We start from the raw sequence: 16106 nt of genomic DNA, 5'->3' as shown, positions 1-16106 counted from the left end.
GGGTGCTGGTGTTGAGATGGAGATCTCTGGGAGATTTTCACCATTTGATATTATGTGGAGCTGGGAGATCTCTTGTTGACCAATGTCCTGAAGTTGGCTCTCCCACCTCAGATGCACAGCACTGACTCCTGGCTGCAGCACCAAGAGCCTTTCATCTACACGGCTCCTCAATTTGGGATGATTCGTTGTCTATTCATGTATTCCGCATCTGCAGGGTACATCAAGTTGATTGTGGAGGTTTAATCTGCTGCTTCTGAGCCTTTTGGGAGGTTTGAGGTCTTCTGCCAGCATTCAGTAGGTGTTCTGTAGGAGTTGCTCCATGTGTAGATGTGTTTCTGGTGTATCTGTGGGGAGGAAGGTGATCTCTGCGTCTTACTCTTCCACCATCTTCCCCTCTTTCTCCCCAACATTCTTTATTTTAGAGTCTATTTTATCTGACATGAGTATTGCTACTCCAGCTTTGTTTTGATTTCCATTTGCATGGAATATCTTTTTCCATCCCCACACTTTCAGTCTGAATGTGTCCCTAGGTCTGAAGTGGGTCTCTTGTAGACAGCATATGTATGGGTCTTGCTTTTGGATCCATTCAGCAAGCCTGTGTCTTTTGGTTGGAGCATTTAATCCATTCCCGTTTAAGGTAATTATCTATATGTATGTTCCTATGACCATTTTCTTAATTGTTTTGGGGTTGTTTTCGTAGGTCCTTTTCTTCTCTTGTGTTTCCCACTTAGAGAAGTTTCTTTAGCATTTGTTGTAGAACTGGTTTGGTGGTGCTAATTCTCTTTGCTTTTGCTTGTCTGTAAAGCTTTTGATTTCTCCATCGAATCTGAATGAGATCCCTGCCAGGTAGGGTAGTCTTGGTTGTAGGATCTTCCCTTTCATCACTTTAAGTATATCATGCCACTCCCTTCTGGCTTGTAGAGTTTGTGCTGAGAAATAAGCTGTTAACCTTTTGGGAGTTCCCTTGTATGTTATTTGTCATTTTCCCTTGCTGCTTTTAATAATTTTTCTTTGTCTTTGAGTTTTGCCAGTTTGATTACTATGTGTCTCAGCATGTTTCTCCTTGTGTTTATCCTGTATGGGACTCGCTGTGCCTCTTGGACTTGCGTGGCTTTTTCCTTTCCCATGTTAGGGAAGTTTTCGACTATAATCTCTTCAAATATTTTCTCTGGTCCTTTCTCTCTCTCTTCTCCTTCTGGTACCCCTATAATGCAAATGTTGTTGCATTTAATGTTGTCCCAGAGGTCTCTTAGGCTATCTTCATTTCTTTTCATTCTTTTTTCTTTATTCTGTTCCACAGCAGTGAATTCCACTGTTCTGTCTTCCAGGTCATTTATCCATTCTTCTGCCTCACTTATTCTGCTATTGATTCCTTCTAGCGTAGTTTTCATTTCAATTATTGTGTTGTTCATCTCTGTTTTTTCTTTAATTCTTCTAGGTCTTTGTTAAACATTTCTCTCTTTTTTTTTTTTTGTTGCGCTACACGGGCCTCTCACTGTTGTAGCCTCTCCCTTTGTGGAGCACAGGCTCCGGACGCGCAAGCTCAGCGGACATGGCTCACGGGCCCAGCCACTCCGTGGCACTTGGGGTCCATCCGGACCGGGGCACGAACCCGTGCCCCCGCATCGGCAGGCAGACTCTCACCCACTGTGCCACCAGGGAAGCCCTGTTAAACATTTCTTGCGTCTTCTTGATCTTTGCCTCCATTCTTTTCCCGAGGTCCTGGATCATCTTCCCTATCATTATTCTGAATTCTTTTTCTGGAAGGTTGCCTATCTCCATTTCATTTGCTTGTTTTTCTTGGGTTTTATCTTGTTCCTTCATCTGGTACATAGCCCTCTGCCTTTTCATCTTGTGTATCTTTCTGTGAATGTGGTTTTTTCCCACAGGCTGCAGGATTGTAGTTCTTCTTGCTTCTGCTGTCTCACTTCTCTGGGGTTTTTTTTTATTCTTTTTTTTTTAGAATGATTAGTTATTATTATTTTAAACAAATTTTTGGCTGCACTGAGCGGCATGCAGAGCTTCCCCGACCAGGGATCCAACCGACACCCCTGCCGTGGAAGCATGGAGTCTTAACCAGTGGACCACCAGGGAAGTCCTGTTTTTGTTTATTTAGGTATATCCTGATTTCTCCTTTTTTGAAGGATAGTTCTGCTGGTTGTAGAATTCTTGGTTGACAGTGATTTTCTTTAAGCACTTGGAATATGTCATCCTACTGCTTTTTTTCCTCCATGGTTTCTGATGATCTGTAAACTGTCAGTCTTTTATGTTATGAGTCACTTCTGTTTTGCTGACTTCAAGGTCCTCTCTTTGTCTTTGGTTTTGGTTATGATATGTAGTCTCTGAGTTTATCTGACATATAGTTTGTTGAACTTATTGGATATGTAGATTAGTTTTTTATCAAATTTGGAAAAGTTTCAGGCATTATTTCTTTAAATAGTTTTTCCACCCCTTTTTCTCTCTCCTTTTGGGCCTCCCATATGCATATGTTGGCAAATTTGATCCATCCCACAGGTCCCTTTGGCTCTGCTCATTTTCCTCATTCTTTTTTCTTTCTGTTCGTTAGACTGGATAATCTCAATTGACCTTTCTTGAAGGTCACTAAGTCTTCCTTCTGCCTACTCAAATCTGCTGTTGAAACCCTCTAGTGAAATTTTCATTTCCGTTACTTTTCAACTCGAAAATATCTATTTGATTCCTTTTTATGGTTTCTGTCTGTTTATTGGTATTCTTTATTTGGTGAAACGTCATTCTCATACTCTCATTTAGCTCTTTAGACATGTCTAGCTCTTTGAACATGTTTGAAATAGGTGGTATAAAGTCCTTGTCTAGTAGGTCCAACTTCGTTCAGGTAGTCAGGGAGAGTTTTTATCCATTACTTTTTTCCTGTGTGTGGCTACCCTTTCCTGTTTCTTTGCATATCTTCTAATGTTTTTTGAAAACTGAACATTTAAAATAATGTGGCGACTCTGGAAATCAGATACTTCACTCCCCAGGGTTTGTTTTGTTGCTGCTTGTTGTTATTTGTTTATTTACAGAATTTGTTCAGAAAAGTCACTAAAGTAGAAGTTTCTACTCAGTTAGCTTAGTGGTCAGCTAATGATTGGACAGAGATTTCCTTAAATGCCTAGAACCAGTAAATCTCCCAGTGCTTGACAAGGGGCTCTATGTGCATGTTGGGACATACCTTCAGCACTCAGGCAGGCAATTTACAACTGTGCCTTAGCCTTCACTTCCTGCTTTGCAGCGCCTCAAAGTCAGCCAGAGGTGAGTGCCTGGTATTTCTCAAGTCTTTCCTGATCATGCACACAGCCCCTATGCATGCATATGGTCTTTTAGATTCCCAGAAATACGTGAGAGCTTTTCTAATCCCCAGTGGATATCTCATTCCTCAACTTTTCCTTTTCAGCTTTTGGGTTGGTCTTTTGTTTGCCGCAACTGTTATCCATCACCTTAAGCATCTGTGACATTAAGCGCTTGCCTTTAAATATTTTTCATAAATGCTCCCCAGGGAGCACTAGGCTTTGGAAGAAAGCTCCAGCTCCTTTCTGTTCCCTACATCACTGGCAATGTGGCCTGTTTTTTTTCAAGGCTATCACTGAGCTGGGGAGAAGTGGATGGGTCTAGGGCAAGTTAAAATGCCACAAAGCTCACTGCTTTTACTGAGATTCAGCGCTTTTTCTTAAATAAATGCTCTCCAGGTAGCTGTAAACCTTTGGTTAATTTCCAGAGTTCTGAAAAATTTTATTATGACAGTTTTTGCCAGTTTTTTCATTGTTTTAATTCAGAAGTGACGTTTTAGAAGTCCTTAACTTTGCCTTTTTTGTGGATTTCATCCATCATGACATACTAAATATTAGTTCAGTATGCATCTCTATGAAAATGACTTTTTCTTTCATAACCATAGTTCCATCATTTGACACCTAAGTAAAGTAACATTTACTTCCTAATATCATTTAATACCAAATCCTTATTCAAATTTCCTCCAGTTGTACCAAAAATAGCTTTTATAATTTGCTTATTTAAACCAGGATCTATTCAAGGACTACACATTTCATTTGGTTATTATAATCTCTTAATCTCATTCACTATTTAAAATTTTTTATTATGAGAATTTTCAAACATCCATAAATGTAGGAGAGTACACAAACACCCATATTTTCAATACTTAGATCCTACAGTTGTAATATTTTTCTGTATTTGCTTCATTATCTGTATCTGTCTGTCTATAGTTTTTACTGAGCTACTTCAAAGTACTTTACAAAGCTACTACAAAGTAACTGAGCTACTTCAAAGTACTTTACAAAGCTACTGCAAAGTAATACTTCAGTATCTCCTAAGAATAAGAATGTCCTCCTACATAACCACACTAACTTTGTTATACTTTATAGTTAATAATTCCCTGAGATCTTCTAATAAACCATTCTATGATCAGATTTTCTCAACTGTCCCTACAAAATGTCTTACATAGTTTTTTTCCCCCCTAAATCCAGATCTAATCAAGGAGGTTAATTTTTTTCAGATTAAAACAACATGCTTATGTATTATACAGGTCAGGAATTTAGAAAGGACACAATGGGGACAACTTGTCTCTACTCCATGATGTCTGGGGCCTCAGCTGGGATAATTTGAAGGCTGGATGGCCAAGAGTTTGAATCATCTGAAGTCTCATTAACTCACATGTCTGGGGCCTGGGCTGGGTGGACTCAAAGACTAGAAGTACCAAGCAGAGTGCCAACATGTGACCTCTCCATGTGACTAGCTTCCTCACTGCCTGATGGCCTCAAGGCAATCAGACTTCTTATGTGGTTGCTCAGGGCTCTAAGTGTGAGTGTTCCAGGAAGCAGTGCAGAAACTAAAGTTGCCTTTTCTGACCTAGCCTCAGAAGTCATGCAGTGTCACTTCTGTCACATTCTATAGGCTACAAATGATCCTGCTTAGGTTCAACAGGAGGGAACATAGACCCCACCTATTAATAGGAAAAATGTCAAAGAATTTGGGGCCATGTTTTAAAGCCACCACACACACAAAACTATGGAGAACGATATAAAATATACCCAAGAATCCATGACTGAAAATTGTGCGTTAACATTTTTGCTAGATTTGCTTCAGATCACTTTTTAAACAAGTAAAATATCAATACCACCTTTAAAGAAAGGACTTCAACCTCCTGAATTGCCTGTTCTAAAATCTGCATACTGCTTATACAGAAAGTCTCCTTTATAGCAATAACAATAGCTAACCAACCAAGGAATCTTTAAATCTAGGTCAGATACCACCACCACCTCTTTTTTTCCTGTAACATTGACTTTTTTCATTAATTAAAAAGAGTAAAATCCCATACACTCACCAATGAGAATCAACAGTTGTAAAGATTTTGCCATATTTGATTCATCTATAACTTTCTTCTTTTTTTAAAAACTGTCTAAAGCAAATCCCAGATAGTGTCATTCCCTCCCCACCCCACCATGTACTTCAGTATGCATCTCTAAAGTATACATTTTCTCACATAACCACTGTCCTGTCATCATACATAACAAAATTAATAATAAATTGATAATTCCTTGATGTTATCTAATACTAAGTCCATAATCAAATTTCCTTAATTGTCTAACAAGAAAAGGCATTTTCATAGTGGATTTGTTTAAATCAGGATCTGAACAGGGTCCATATGGCATTTGGCTATCACGTTTTTTGAATATCTCTTAATCTAGAGAAATCCTTTTTTGTTTGATGCTGTTGATTTGTTATAAAAACTAGTATAATTGTCCTTTAGCACATCCCACCTTCTAGATTTGTTTGTTTGCTTCTTTGTGACATTGTGTTTTTAAAGAAACCAGGCCAGTTATCTTATAGGATGACTGTTTGCCCTCGGTGTCATTTAACTTTTTTTTTTTTATTTCTGTTTCCTAAAAACTGGAAGTAATATGAACTGCTTACTTGATGTTAGGTCTTGGCAAAACTACTTCCCAGGTAATGCTGTAGATTTCCTATTGAATTGCATTAGGAGGTGCATGAAGTTGGCCATCTTTCTGTTAGTGACAATAAGGGGTGATCCCCTGATCTCATCATTGTAAGGTTAGTTTTTTTTTTCTCAAGACTAGCAAGTCATCTGTGAGATAATACTTTGGTACTGTGTGAATATACAATTCCCTAGAATCAGTTATTTCATTAGGGCTTACAAACGTGTGATTTTCTAATTTTGTCATTCCTTTTACATTTATTAGCTGGCATTCGTCTGTAAAGAACAGCTTTCCCTCATCATCTGGGGCTGTTTGGTTATCCTGAAATACACTTCCTATGTAAAATGTGGGATGAGTAACTTTTTTGATTCAAGATTGTTAAGGCATTATATAAAAAGGTTATACAAGAAGGTGATCTTCTTTAGGAACTCATAGCCTGGTTATTAGATAGATTAACACACATCAGCATTAGGGAATGAGACAGGATAGTATGTGCTATGTATTAAGTGACTTGTACCTAAGTTCAGGGGAGGGGAGGGTTCAGTGTGAGCCAAAGAGGTCCTAGCCGTTTTGCACAGAAGATTGATTTCAGCTTACTTTTGAATAATGGACAGGTTTTAAAGAGGTGGAAAAAAGGGAAGAGGGTACTCCAGGCAGTGTAGATGATGAGGATGAAGGCACAGGGAGAGAGGATGAGCTGTACATGTTCTGGAGGTGTAATAAGGAAGCCATTCTGTCTGGAGAAGCTGAGGATATGGGAATGGAAATAAGGTTGGGGAGGTAGGTAGGGAGTAGAACATGGACAACTTTACATGCCAATTCAGGGAAATTAACTTTTATCTTTTAATCAGTGTGTGCTTTGTGTACCTTGGGCATTTGTGAATTAGCTTTTTACCCAATGGGAAGCAAAATCTGGCTTTGTAAAAAGCTCGAAGCAGGAAAACCAATGAGACCACCTTTGGGGGGCTCAGAGGTAGGGAATATGATTGTCATTCAGATAAATGTCTTCATTCTGTTCCTTCTGCAGCCCGTGTGACCCCAACTCTACCAAAGCAGGACCGTCCTGTGCGTGAGGGGACTCGGGTAGCTTCCATTGAGACAGGCTTGGCTGCAGCAGCTGCAAAGTTGGCCCAGCAGGTAAGTGCTGACACTCAGGCAATGGCCCTGCCACTGATTCCAGTTTGATTTGGAGCCTCAAAACTCAGACCTCCAGGCTGACAGGATCTTACCATTGTCTCATTGGGAAGTGGGTAACTTGTGATCTTTATCCATGGCAGTATCCCAGCTCCCTCCTATATCCTACATATACCAACTCAGTGACAAGCTACTTCCACAGAGCACACCGTTGAAATGATTTAGGATGAAAGAAAATAGGGGGCCAGAGAAAAGCCCTTGAAAATATCACTTGCCTTTCTGGGTGTGTGAAAACCTCTCAGATGGGAAGGACCAAGTCTGTCCTTGGGTGAGAGCTCTTGTCTTCAGATGAAGCTCCAAGGAGGTGACTCAGTTGAGTACACTCAGTTTCTCAGTCTCTCATCTGTATCGGAATTTGGTTTTTTCGGAGAGAGGCTTTTCTTGTCCTCTGTACCAAATACTTTGCCTGATCTTCACCCCATGCTTCCCAAGAAAACTTCACCCACTAATTTTTGTCCTAGAATCAAGTTAACTTCCTAGCATGTTATAGTTTTCAAAGTTCTTAAATGTGCTTGGCAACCCTGAGAGCAGTTGGAAGTGAATCTTGTGGTTCTCTCCTTATCAGTATCCCCTTAGATCCTCATGCCACATCCTATAGCTTAGAGCATTTATTGAGCATCTGCTTTATGTTAGGTGCTTCCATGTGTCTCATGTAATCTGCTCAATAACCCTTTTCAATAGGTAATATTTTCATCATTTTACAGGTGAAGAAAATGAGGCTCTCTTTAAGTGACTAGTCCAGGATAATACAGCCAGTAAATGGAGGAGACAAGATTCAAACTCATATCCTCTAACTTCAGATTTCATGTTACTTGCTATTAAAATAAAGTGAAATAGTTAAATGTTTATATAATTCAGTAATTACATCCTATTTAAATAAAATTTAATAGAATGATGTTTTTCATATGATGTTCTGTGGAGTTCCAGAGTTTAGAAATGTTTTGGAGGCTATTGATGGAAGCCAGCAGAGACCAACCAGTACAGGCGGCCATTCTTTGTCCAGAACTTTTCTCTATTATGTATATCCTAGTGCCATGTAAGATGTAATTTGTAAAAAAAAGGAAGTTTGACTGCTTTAAATGAACAAATTAATTAAAGGTTTGAAAACTACTCTTAGTGCCTTCTGTGGAGCTCACTTCTGTGGAGTTGATCAGAGATGACCTCAAAGAAGAGATTTGAAATTGGGAAGGGTTTTGCAGGCTAAGCTTTTGGAGGGGAAAGGGAGGCATTCCAGGAGAAGGGGATTCCTTCGTAAGCACACAAGGCCCTCTTGATTTGCCCTCTGGTTACCTCTCCTCCCTGACCTTGTGTCAACCCTTCATGCATGCCCTTTACACCACTCATACTATTGCATTACGGTACTCATTGTTCATTCAATGTATCAGACTGTCTCATGCCTCTGTGCCTTTGCACAAACCGTTCCCTCTGCCCATTGGGAATCATGCCCTCTCAGATGCCTTTACCTAACACCCCTTCACACCATCCACCACCAGTTTATTTCAGTGGCCTTCTGTGCTTCCATAGCATTCTCATGGTACTTACAATCATAAGTGTACTTTTCTTTGTTCCTTATTAAACTGTAAGGGCCTCAAGGGTGAAGACATATCTAATTTGACTTGGTATCCCTACTATGTTAAGCATGTGTTTAGTCATTGTTGGTTGAGTGAATGAATGAATGAATAAAAGAATGAACAGATCTTTTTGGATTGGAGGCTTCTTGTTGGGGAATGGAGTAAGATAAATAGAGGTTAAAAAATGAATTCTGGAGCCAGCCTGCCTGAGTTCAAATCTTCTCCCTCCCACTTGAGCAAGTTACTTAATTTCTCTGTGCCTCAGTTTCCTCATAGACTCTGTCTGAGGATTAGATGAGGTAATATATGTAAAAGCTCTGAGAACAGCACTTGCCACACGGTAAGTACTGTAGACACATTAGCTTTTCATCATTATCACTACAGGTTGGCTAGGTATAAGTGGCCAGACGATGGATGACCATAAATGTCAGGCCAGGGAGTCTGAACTTGGGTGGGGACTTGCTGATGGCCTTTTGAGATAAGGTGAAAGTGGCCCTGTCATAAGATAGTCTAGTCTTCTGTGGGGGGAATCTGGATGATGTATATGAAAGGGAGATTGGCAACAAAGGTAGAAAATTTTAAACTATGTGATCTAGGTATGAAGAGATAATTTCTGGATTCAGATGAGAGAAATGGGGGCAGAAATGCAGTTCTTGGTATGGATGGAGTAACAAGTATTTTGGCTGATAAAAGAGACTCTGAAGACAGATGGCTTGGGTCTGAATCGCAGCTTGGCCACTTACTGTTCCTATAACCTTAGGAAAGTGACTTAACCTCTCTGTGCCAGTTTCTTCTCATAAAAATGGAATTATAATTCTTTTTTTCTCATGCTTCATAGGAGTATTAAATGAGTTAAATTATAGAACAGTGCCTGGCATATATTACTAATATTATTATTCTCGTCCCACAAAAATTCCTAAGGTAGCCACAGCCTGTCAGATCTTCCGAAGGCAGGAGTAGGCCTGTGTTGCCAAGAGAAGGCAAAGAAATGTAATCACTGAGTTGGTCTCTGTGGCTGTGTAGCATTTCAGAAGGTGAAGTCGTTCACATGCTCTCAGCACCACCTTTCCAGGTTCTCAGGGGTCCAGGTGCCCACTATAAAGGTACCCACTACACAGTGGATAGTATATTCATAGAGCAATGGATGGATGAAATCCAAGATATTGTGAGAAGTGACACAACTCCTTATTCATCCCTCCCATCCAAAACTGAGATTTTAAGATCCAGTGACCTGGAAGACTGTCCTCTATTAAAAGAAAAGACCAGCAAGAAGAAGAGAAACCATTGTAAGAGACGAAGATAGAATAATAGTTTCTCATTTGTTGAGTACCTACTATGTGCTATGTGTTTTATGTCATTATTTAATCTTTCCAGCAGCCCTGAAAACCAGCTATTGTTTTGCCCATTTTACAGATGAGGCAATTGAATTTCAGAAAGGTTAGTAACTTGACCAAGGTCATCCAACTTAGGGAGCACAAGCCTAGATTTGAACCCAAGTTTATCTCATTCCAAAGCTGCTACTCTTTCACTCGCAGATGTCCCATTTTGAGAATTGTGCAGGGTGGGTGTTCACATAGACCTAGTTGAATCCTGAACCCAACAACTGTTCAGCTGTGAGGCTTTGGGCTCATGTTTCTTAATATCCCTGTACCTCAGTTTTCTCATCTGTAAACTGAGGGATTTTCCTTCTCAGGGCTGTTCTAAGGAGTAAATGAGGTCAAACATATAAAGTGCCTCAGCTGCTGGTGTAAATTTAGCTATTATTATTAGTCATGTCCATGGTTCACCTCATAAGTGGCAATTCTAGGACCAAAACCCAAGTCTCTGAACTCATTTACCCTTCTGTTGCCACTGTACTGGTTAGTAGCAGTGTTGACTTAAGAATGGTTGATACCAAAGGACCTGAGGTATTGGAAGGCCTGTGTGTTGTGTGTACATATATCCAGGCTAAGCTTGGAGTAGGGGCAGGTTGTAGAACCACACTGACCACCGTCTAGATTCCTTTCTGGGAAATTTTCTTCTCTTTTCTTCACTCCTAAATTCTCCCCTCCCATTTGGCTTGTGTTTCAGGAGCTACAGAAGGCCCAAAAGAAGAAATATATCAAGAAGAAGCCTTTGTTGAAGGAGGTAGAACAGCCTCGCCCTCAAGAGCCTAATCTCAGCGTGGCAGTACCAGGCCCAACTCTGGCCACTACACCCCAACTTCTCACCTCCTCCTCACCCCTGCCTCCCCCTGAGCCTAAACAAGAGGCCCTCTCAGGAAGTCTTGCTGACCATGAGTATACTGCTCGTCCCAACGCCTTTGGCATGGCCCAGGCAAACCGCAGCACCACACCCATGGCCCCTGGTGTCTTCTTGACCCAGCGGCGCCCTTCAGTTGGCTCCCAGAGCAATCAAACAGGACCAGGTATGACTGCCATATGGTTGTAGAACTGAGAAGGATCTTAGAGTCACTGGCTTCAAACCCTTAAGCATTCTGGTAAATGAGAACACCTGGGAGGGACAGTGATGGGCAACCTAAGATACTTGGACTTGACCTCATAGGCCATGAAGAGACATTGACTAGTGTTAAGCAGAGACAAACCCAGATGTGGGTTTGGGAAGATCCTTCCGGTAGGCCAGAGTGGAGGGTGGGTTGAAGGTGGGAAGTCTAGGAAGGAGACACATACACAAGTCCAGGCTGCAGTGAAGAGAGGCTAGGGCTCTGGCAGAGGGAATGAAGGAGGGGATAAATTGATCAAATATGGAGGAGGTCACATGGGACACGTGATTGATGTGGTGATGTGGTGATGAGGTGATTTGATGTGGGGAAAGAGGAAGCGGGGAGGGCTCAAGCCCTCCTTTTCCTCACTTTGGCTCTGAAAGCCCAGTCCCTAGAGTACGCAGCTCAAGGGTGATGAGATTGGTGCGGCATTGGGATGATGAGGATGGGGTTTCTAATGAAACAAGGCCCTGGGAGTGGCAACTTCAGGGACACTGAGCTATAATCACTAACCAGGCACTTGTTCAATCCTGGTGGGCAGGATAAGAAGATGGAGAGGCACAATCACCTTGCAGAAGTTAGGAAGGAAAATGATTGGGACCAAAGAAATCAGTGGGGAAAAGTAACCAGACAGAGTAACCAGGGAGTCTGTAGCCACTGCAGGAGGTCATAGGAGGAAGAGCCAAAGCATGTGGTGTTGGATTGGAGTAGTTAAGGAGGGCCTCTTGGCCCAAGATGGTCCTGGAGCCAGGCATAAGGATGGGGAGACTGTGGGCAGAGGAACAGAGGAGGGGGGTGGCCCAAGGACAGTTGGTGCTGGAGCTGCTGCTGGCACCCTTGCCATACCCTTTGCTTACCTCTCCCTTCCCCCACAGGAAAGCGTCCCAAAAAGGGCCTGGCTACAGCAAAGCAGAGACTCGGCCGTATCCTGAAAATCCACAGAAATGGCAAACTGCTTCTGTGATCCCCTTTGTGTCCTACCCCTCACCCCTTCACCCCCACTGCCTTCTCCGTTGTCAATTCTCGGGGCACTCCTGGATCCTGCCTGCCCCGGACAAGGTGCTGAGGCGCATTGTCCTGCTTTCTTGGAACTGACCAAAGGCACGGACTCTCCCATGGGCCCCTTCACCTACTCCCTCAACTCCCTTCCCCACTTCCACTGGAGCATCCTGCCTGCCTTTTGCATATCTCTGAGTAGCCAGTAAATGGGAGAGGTTTCCAGCTGACTAGAGCCCTCTTTTCTGCTGCCCCAATCCATTTCCCTTTCACCAGCTTTGTCTGCCCTTTACTGTCATCCCCACTTAAAGCTGGAAAGCAGGACGAGGAGAGGCATGAGGAGAGCCTGGGCCCCTCGGTATTTCCCTGGTCATGAAGTGGGAGGCCCAGTGCTCAACACTTTCTGTGGCTCCATCCCTGTCTCCAGAAGCCTGCCCACCTCTGCCCATTCTCCTGCCTCCTCTTAGCCCAATGGATGTGTCCCACTCAAGACTCGTTCCTGGGAGAAGGCTCTGGCCTCTGCCCCCTCTTGCCAAATGCTTCATGGAAATAAAGAGGAGGGCCCAGAGTCTTCTTGCTGCGCCACCGTGGGCCATTTCCAGAGTGGCCTAGAAAGGCCATGGGCTGACTTCATTCATCCTCGGGAGGAAGAGAGATTCCTGTCACTTCTCAAGGTGGGGAGAGGACCAACACCCAAGACTTTGACCGAGACTTTGTAGCCCATTGGAGGAAACTACTTTTGGGTGGCTACAGACGAAGCCACCTCTCCCAGGGTGAGCTCCAGGGATTTGCCTAGAGTTTGAGGTCCTGCAGAACATTATCCACATAGCTTTGGCTGGGCCCCAGGATGCAAAAACCATCTCCCAAACGCCTTGAAAGCATCTGCCACTGAAGCAGATAGCCCTTGCTCTACGGCCTGATCCCTTCACCCGTACCACAGAGCACAGCCTGGACCTTCTGGAGAGGATGTGGCAGGACAGCTCACCCCAGGTTCTCCATCAGGAGCCTCCCTGCTTCTCTCCCCACCTTGAGGTCTTGGTCTGAAGAAGACTTCAGAACTCACATCTTCACTCCTGGACCTTTACACTCCCAGATGTCAGGTGGACGCTCAAGCAGAGTGCTGATGTGGGGGGAGCCCGAGCCTAGGAGCGGAGATGCCCACCTGTAAAGGAGCAGATCATCTGAACCTCCCACCCCCTCTTCCCTTTGTGAATGTTTCTATTGTCCAGACAGTGCCCACCCCCTCCCTCACCCTCCCCCAGCTCCCTCCACCTCCCACCTGTCTTGCCTCCCTGGTGACCTGGACTGGATGGAGAATGTCTCCCTCTCTCCATTTCGGCACTGCCCAAGTGGAGTGCTTCATTGTCTTCTACCCCCCACTTTAACTTCACCTCAGTTTTCTCAGTGCTTCTGGGGAACTTAACAGCTACTGTGCAGGCCACAGGGAATATGTGAGGCTTCCCTGGTTGTCTTCGTGTCTCCAGTTTGTCTTTCTTTTCTCCACAGCCCATCTACTCTCCTTCCTTGGAATCAGGGGTCCCTTAGCCCCATTTCCTTTTCCTATCTTGGGGGCCCCAGGGGCCAAGCAGTCCTCCATCTATTCACACCAAAGGCAAAAAAGCCTGGCTACCTCCCCCTTAGCACGTGAGGTTCCCACTCCCCTTCCCTCTGTTTCTGCCCAGCTTTGCTTTTCTTGGGGATTTCAAAGCAACAGAGGGTAGTGAGGGGAGGGAAGGAGGGCAGCCTGTGTCCCTGTGTAGGCAACTGCCTGACTAGGCCCTGACTGCTGTAACCAAGACCAGGACCCCAGCCCTTCTGCCCATTAACACCCCCCTCCCCTTGATCCTTCAAAGGCAGCTAAATTGCTAGCATATCCCCCCTGGTTCCAGGCCTCTTTCCCTTCTGTTTCTTTGTTAAAAGTTTTGTGGAGCTGAAACCCAACCTCCATTTGACTGGGTTTCTGTTTAATTTAGTTGGGCTCTCAGAGCTGGCTGTTTGTTGTTTTGTGTTTTAAATGAAAAGCAAGTTTACCCTCAGATTTACGCTTTTCCAAAGAGGCTAGTGTGCTTTTTTTTTTTTTAATGTTTCAGGTTCTAAGTGAAGTGAGTTGGGGAGGGGTTGGGAGTGGTTGTAACCAAGGTTTAGAACATGATGAGAGAGTTACCTCTGGTCTCCAATCCCCAGCACAGAGCTGGGGCTTGGATAGGGGGCAGGGAGAGAGGATTTCTATTCACCTTTAATATATTTTTACAAAAAAGCAATTTAAAAACAAGCCCACCGCTTCTGTACATGTCTAAATATATTTTTAGAAGTGGGTAGGATTGTGAATTTCTGATGCAGGGCCTTTTTATAAACAGGTTAGAATAGCATCATACAGACTTCTCTGTTGGTTTTTTTTCCCCCGTTTTTTTCTTATGTTGTGTTACTAATGTAATTTATATATTTTTTTTAGATCCTCCCTTTCCTATAGAGATAAAAGTGATTTATCTTGGCAATTGCTTTGCTCAGCATTCTTTTTTTTTTTGGTGGTGGTGGGAGTGGTGGGGTGTTGGGGTCCAGGAGTACTGCCTTCTCTTTACATTCTGTCTCTCTCATCAACTCACCTCTTCCCTAGTGCACAGCCTTATGCCTGAGGTGGGGAGGGGACAGGATCCCTGCCCTCACAAGAGACACAGTTCACACACCAAAAACAGTCAAAAGTATAGTGAGCAGAAAAGAAGGGGGTGCAACAATTCAAAGGGGCCTGACAAGTTTGTTGGGAAGGCTTTCCATGGCTTCCATGGGCAGTTTTTACTGACTATACCTGTATCCTCTTTCTGTGAATGTGAAGTTGTGGGGTTTTATTTTTTCTTCCCCTTCTCTCTCTCTCTCTCTGACATGTTTCTCCAAGCTGAACTTGATTACTGTGTTTAGGGCCAGTGCAAGGGATATAATTATTAGAGCTAGCATATCATGCTCATTTCCTTGTGCCAGATACTGCTCTTAGTGTTCTATGTATATTGATTCATTTCATCATCACCAGTATCCTCATGCTACTGATGAGGAAACAGGCAAAGGAAACTTCCGGCATCACACATCATACGTTGTGGAGCCAACCTGGTTCCACAGTCTGTGTTCTTATTACTCTGTTCTAGCACCTCTCACTGATAACCACTACCATTTAAGTGCCTCTTCTGTGCCAGGCGTTGGGCTAGGGATTTTACCTAGGATATGTCATTTAATTCTCACTGACAACCCCAGGAGATAGTTACTAGCCCTATTTTACAGTGAAGGAGACTGAAGCTTGCCACTGGCCTTCCACAACAGGATCTCCCTGATGCCAAAATTCATGTTCTTTCCTCTCATCATGTTAGAAAAATTTCAGCAGCTCAATGACCCAACAGAAGTTTATTGAGCACTTGTGTGCAAGACGTAGCATTGAGAGTTGTGTCCTGAGGAGAGCCCTTGGGGTGATGTCAGAAGCCTCAGTTCCAAATTTACCACCACCTGGACTCTGTGACCGACAGCAGGCTGCTTACTGTCTGAGGGTCACTGTAAAAGAAGTTTGAACCCAATCAGGATTTCTTCATCCTGGAGATTTTGCTTCTGTAGGCTCTGGGGTGAGGCTGGCTGGGTTTGGCACCTACCGGCTAAATGACCTCCTCCAGCTCTCCCAATGTGAATCTTGGTATTGGGCAGGATTTGGATAGAGAAGGTTCTTGTCTGGGGCATGGGGGAACTGTGTCTCCTGGTAGAGAGGCAACAGGGAAGAGAGGAGGGATTTTAGAGTCCTTGCAGGAATGGTGGGCTGGGTTCTCTCTGTCACCAACTCCCACCCCACCCTTTCCAGTAAGGGGCCAAAGCATTGTCACCAGCCTCAGGTTAGAGGAGAAGCTAGAGTCTTGGTCACCTTACTCATTT

The 16106-nt window shown here is 43.4% G+C and overlaps 1 protein-coding gene across 4 annotated transcripts in view; it reads left to right on the top strand.

Annotated features, from left to right (window-relative positions):
• Positions 1–13330, top strand: part of PHF8 (PHD finger protein 8) — a 93099-nt gene extending 79769 nt beyond the window's left edge. For 3 of the 4 annotated variants that reach the window (XM_079909802.1, XM_079909801.1, XM_079909803.1), the window contains 3 exons: positions 6991–7100; positions 10799–11135; positions 12086–13330. In XM_079909802.1, coding sequence (XP_079765928.1) covers positions 6991–7100; positions 10799–11135; positions 12086–12174 — 536 coding nt within the window. In that variant the 3' untranslated portion in view covers positions 12175–13330. Of the gene's footprint in view, positions 1–6990; positions 7101–7861; positions 8283–10798; positions 11136–12085 lie in introns of those variants that run through there. The other variant, XM_079909804.1, reaches the window with a different exon arrangement.
• The last annotated feature ends 2776 nt before the right edge of the window (positions 13331–16106 follow it).

This window comes from Stenella coeruleoalba (assembly GCF_951394435.1).
Source record: "Stenella coeruleoalba genome assembly, chromosome: X".
Classification (NCBI taxonomy): domain Eukaryota; kingdom Metazoa; phylum Chordata; class Mammalia; order Artiodactyla; family Delphinidae; genus Stenella; species Stenella coeruleoalba.
Note: the sequence above shows the minus strand (reverse complement) of the source record. Positions and strands in the feature narration are given on the sequence as shown.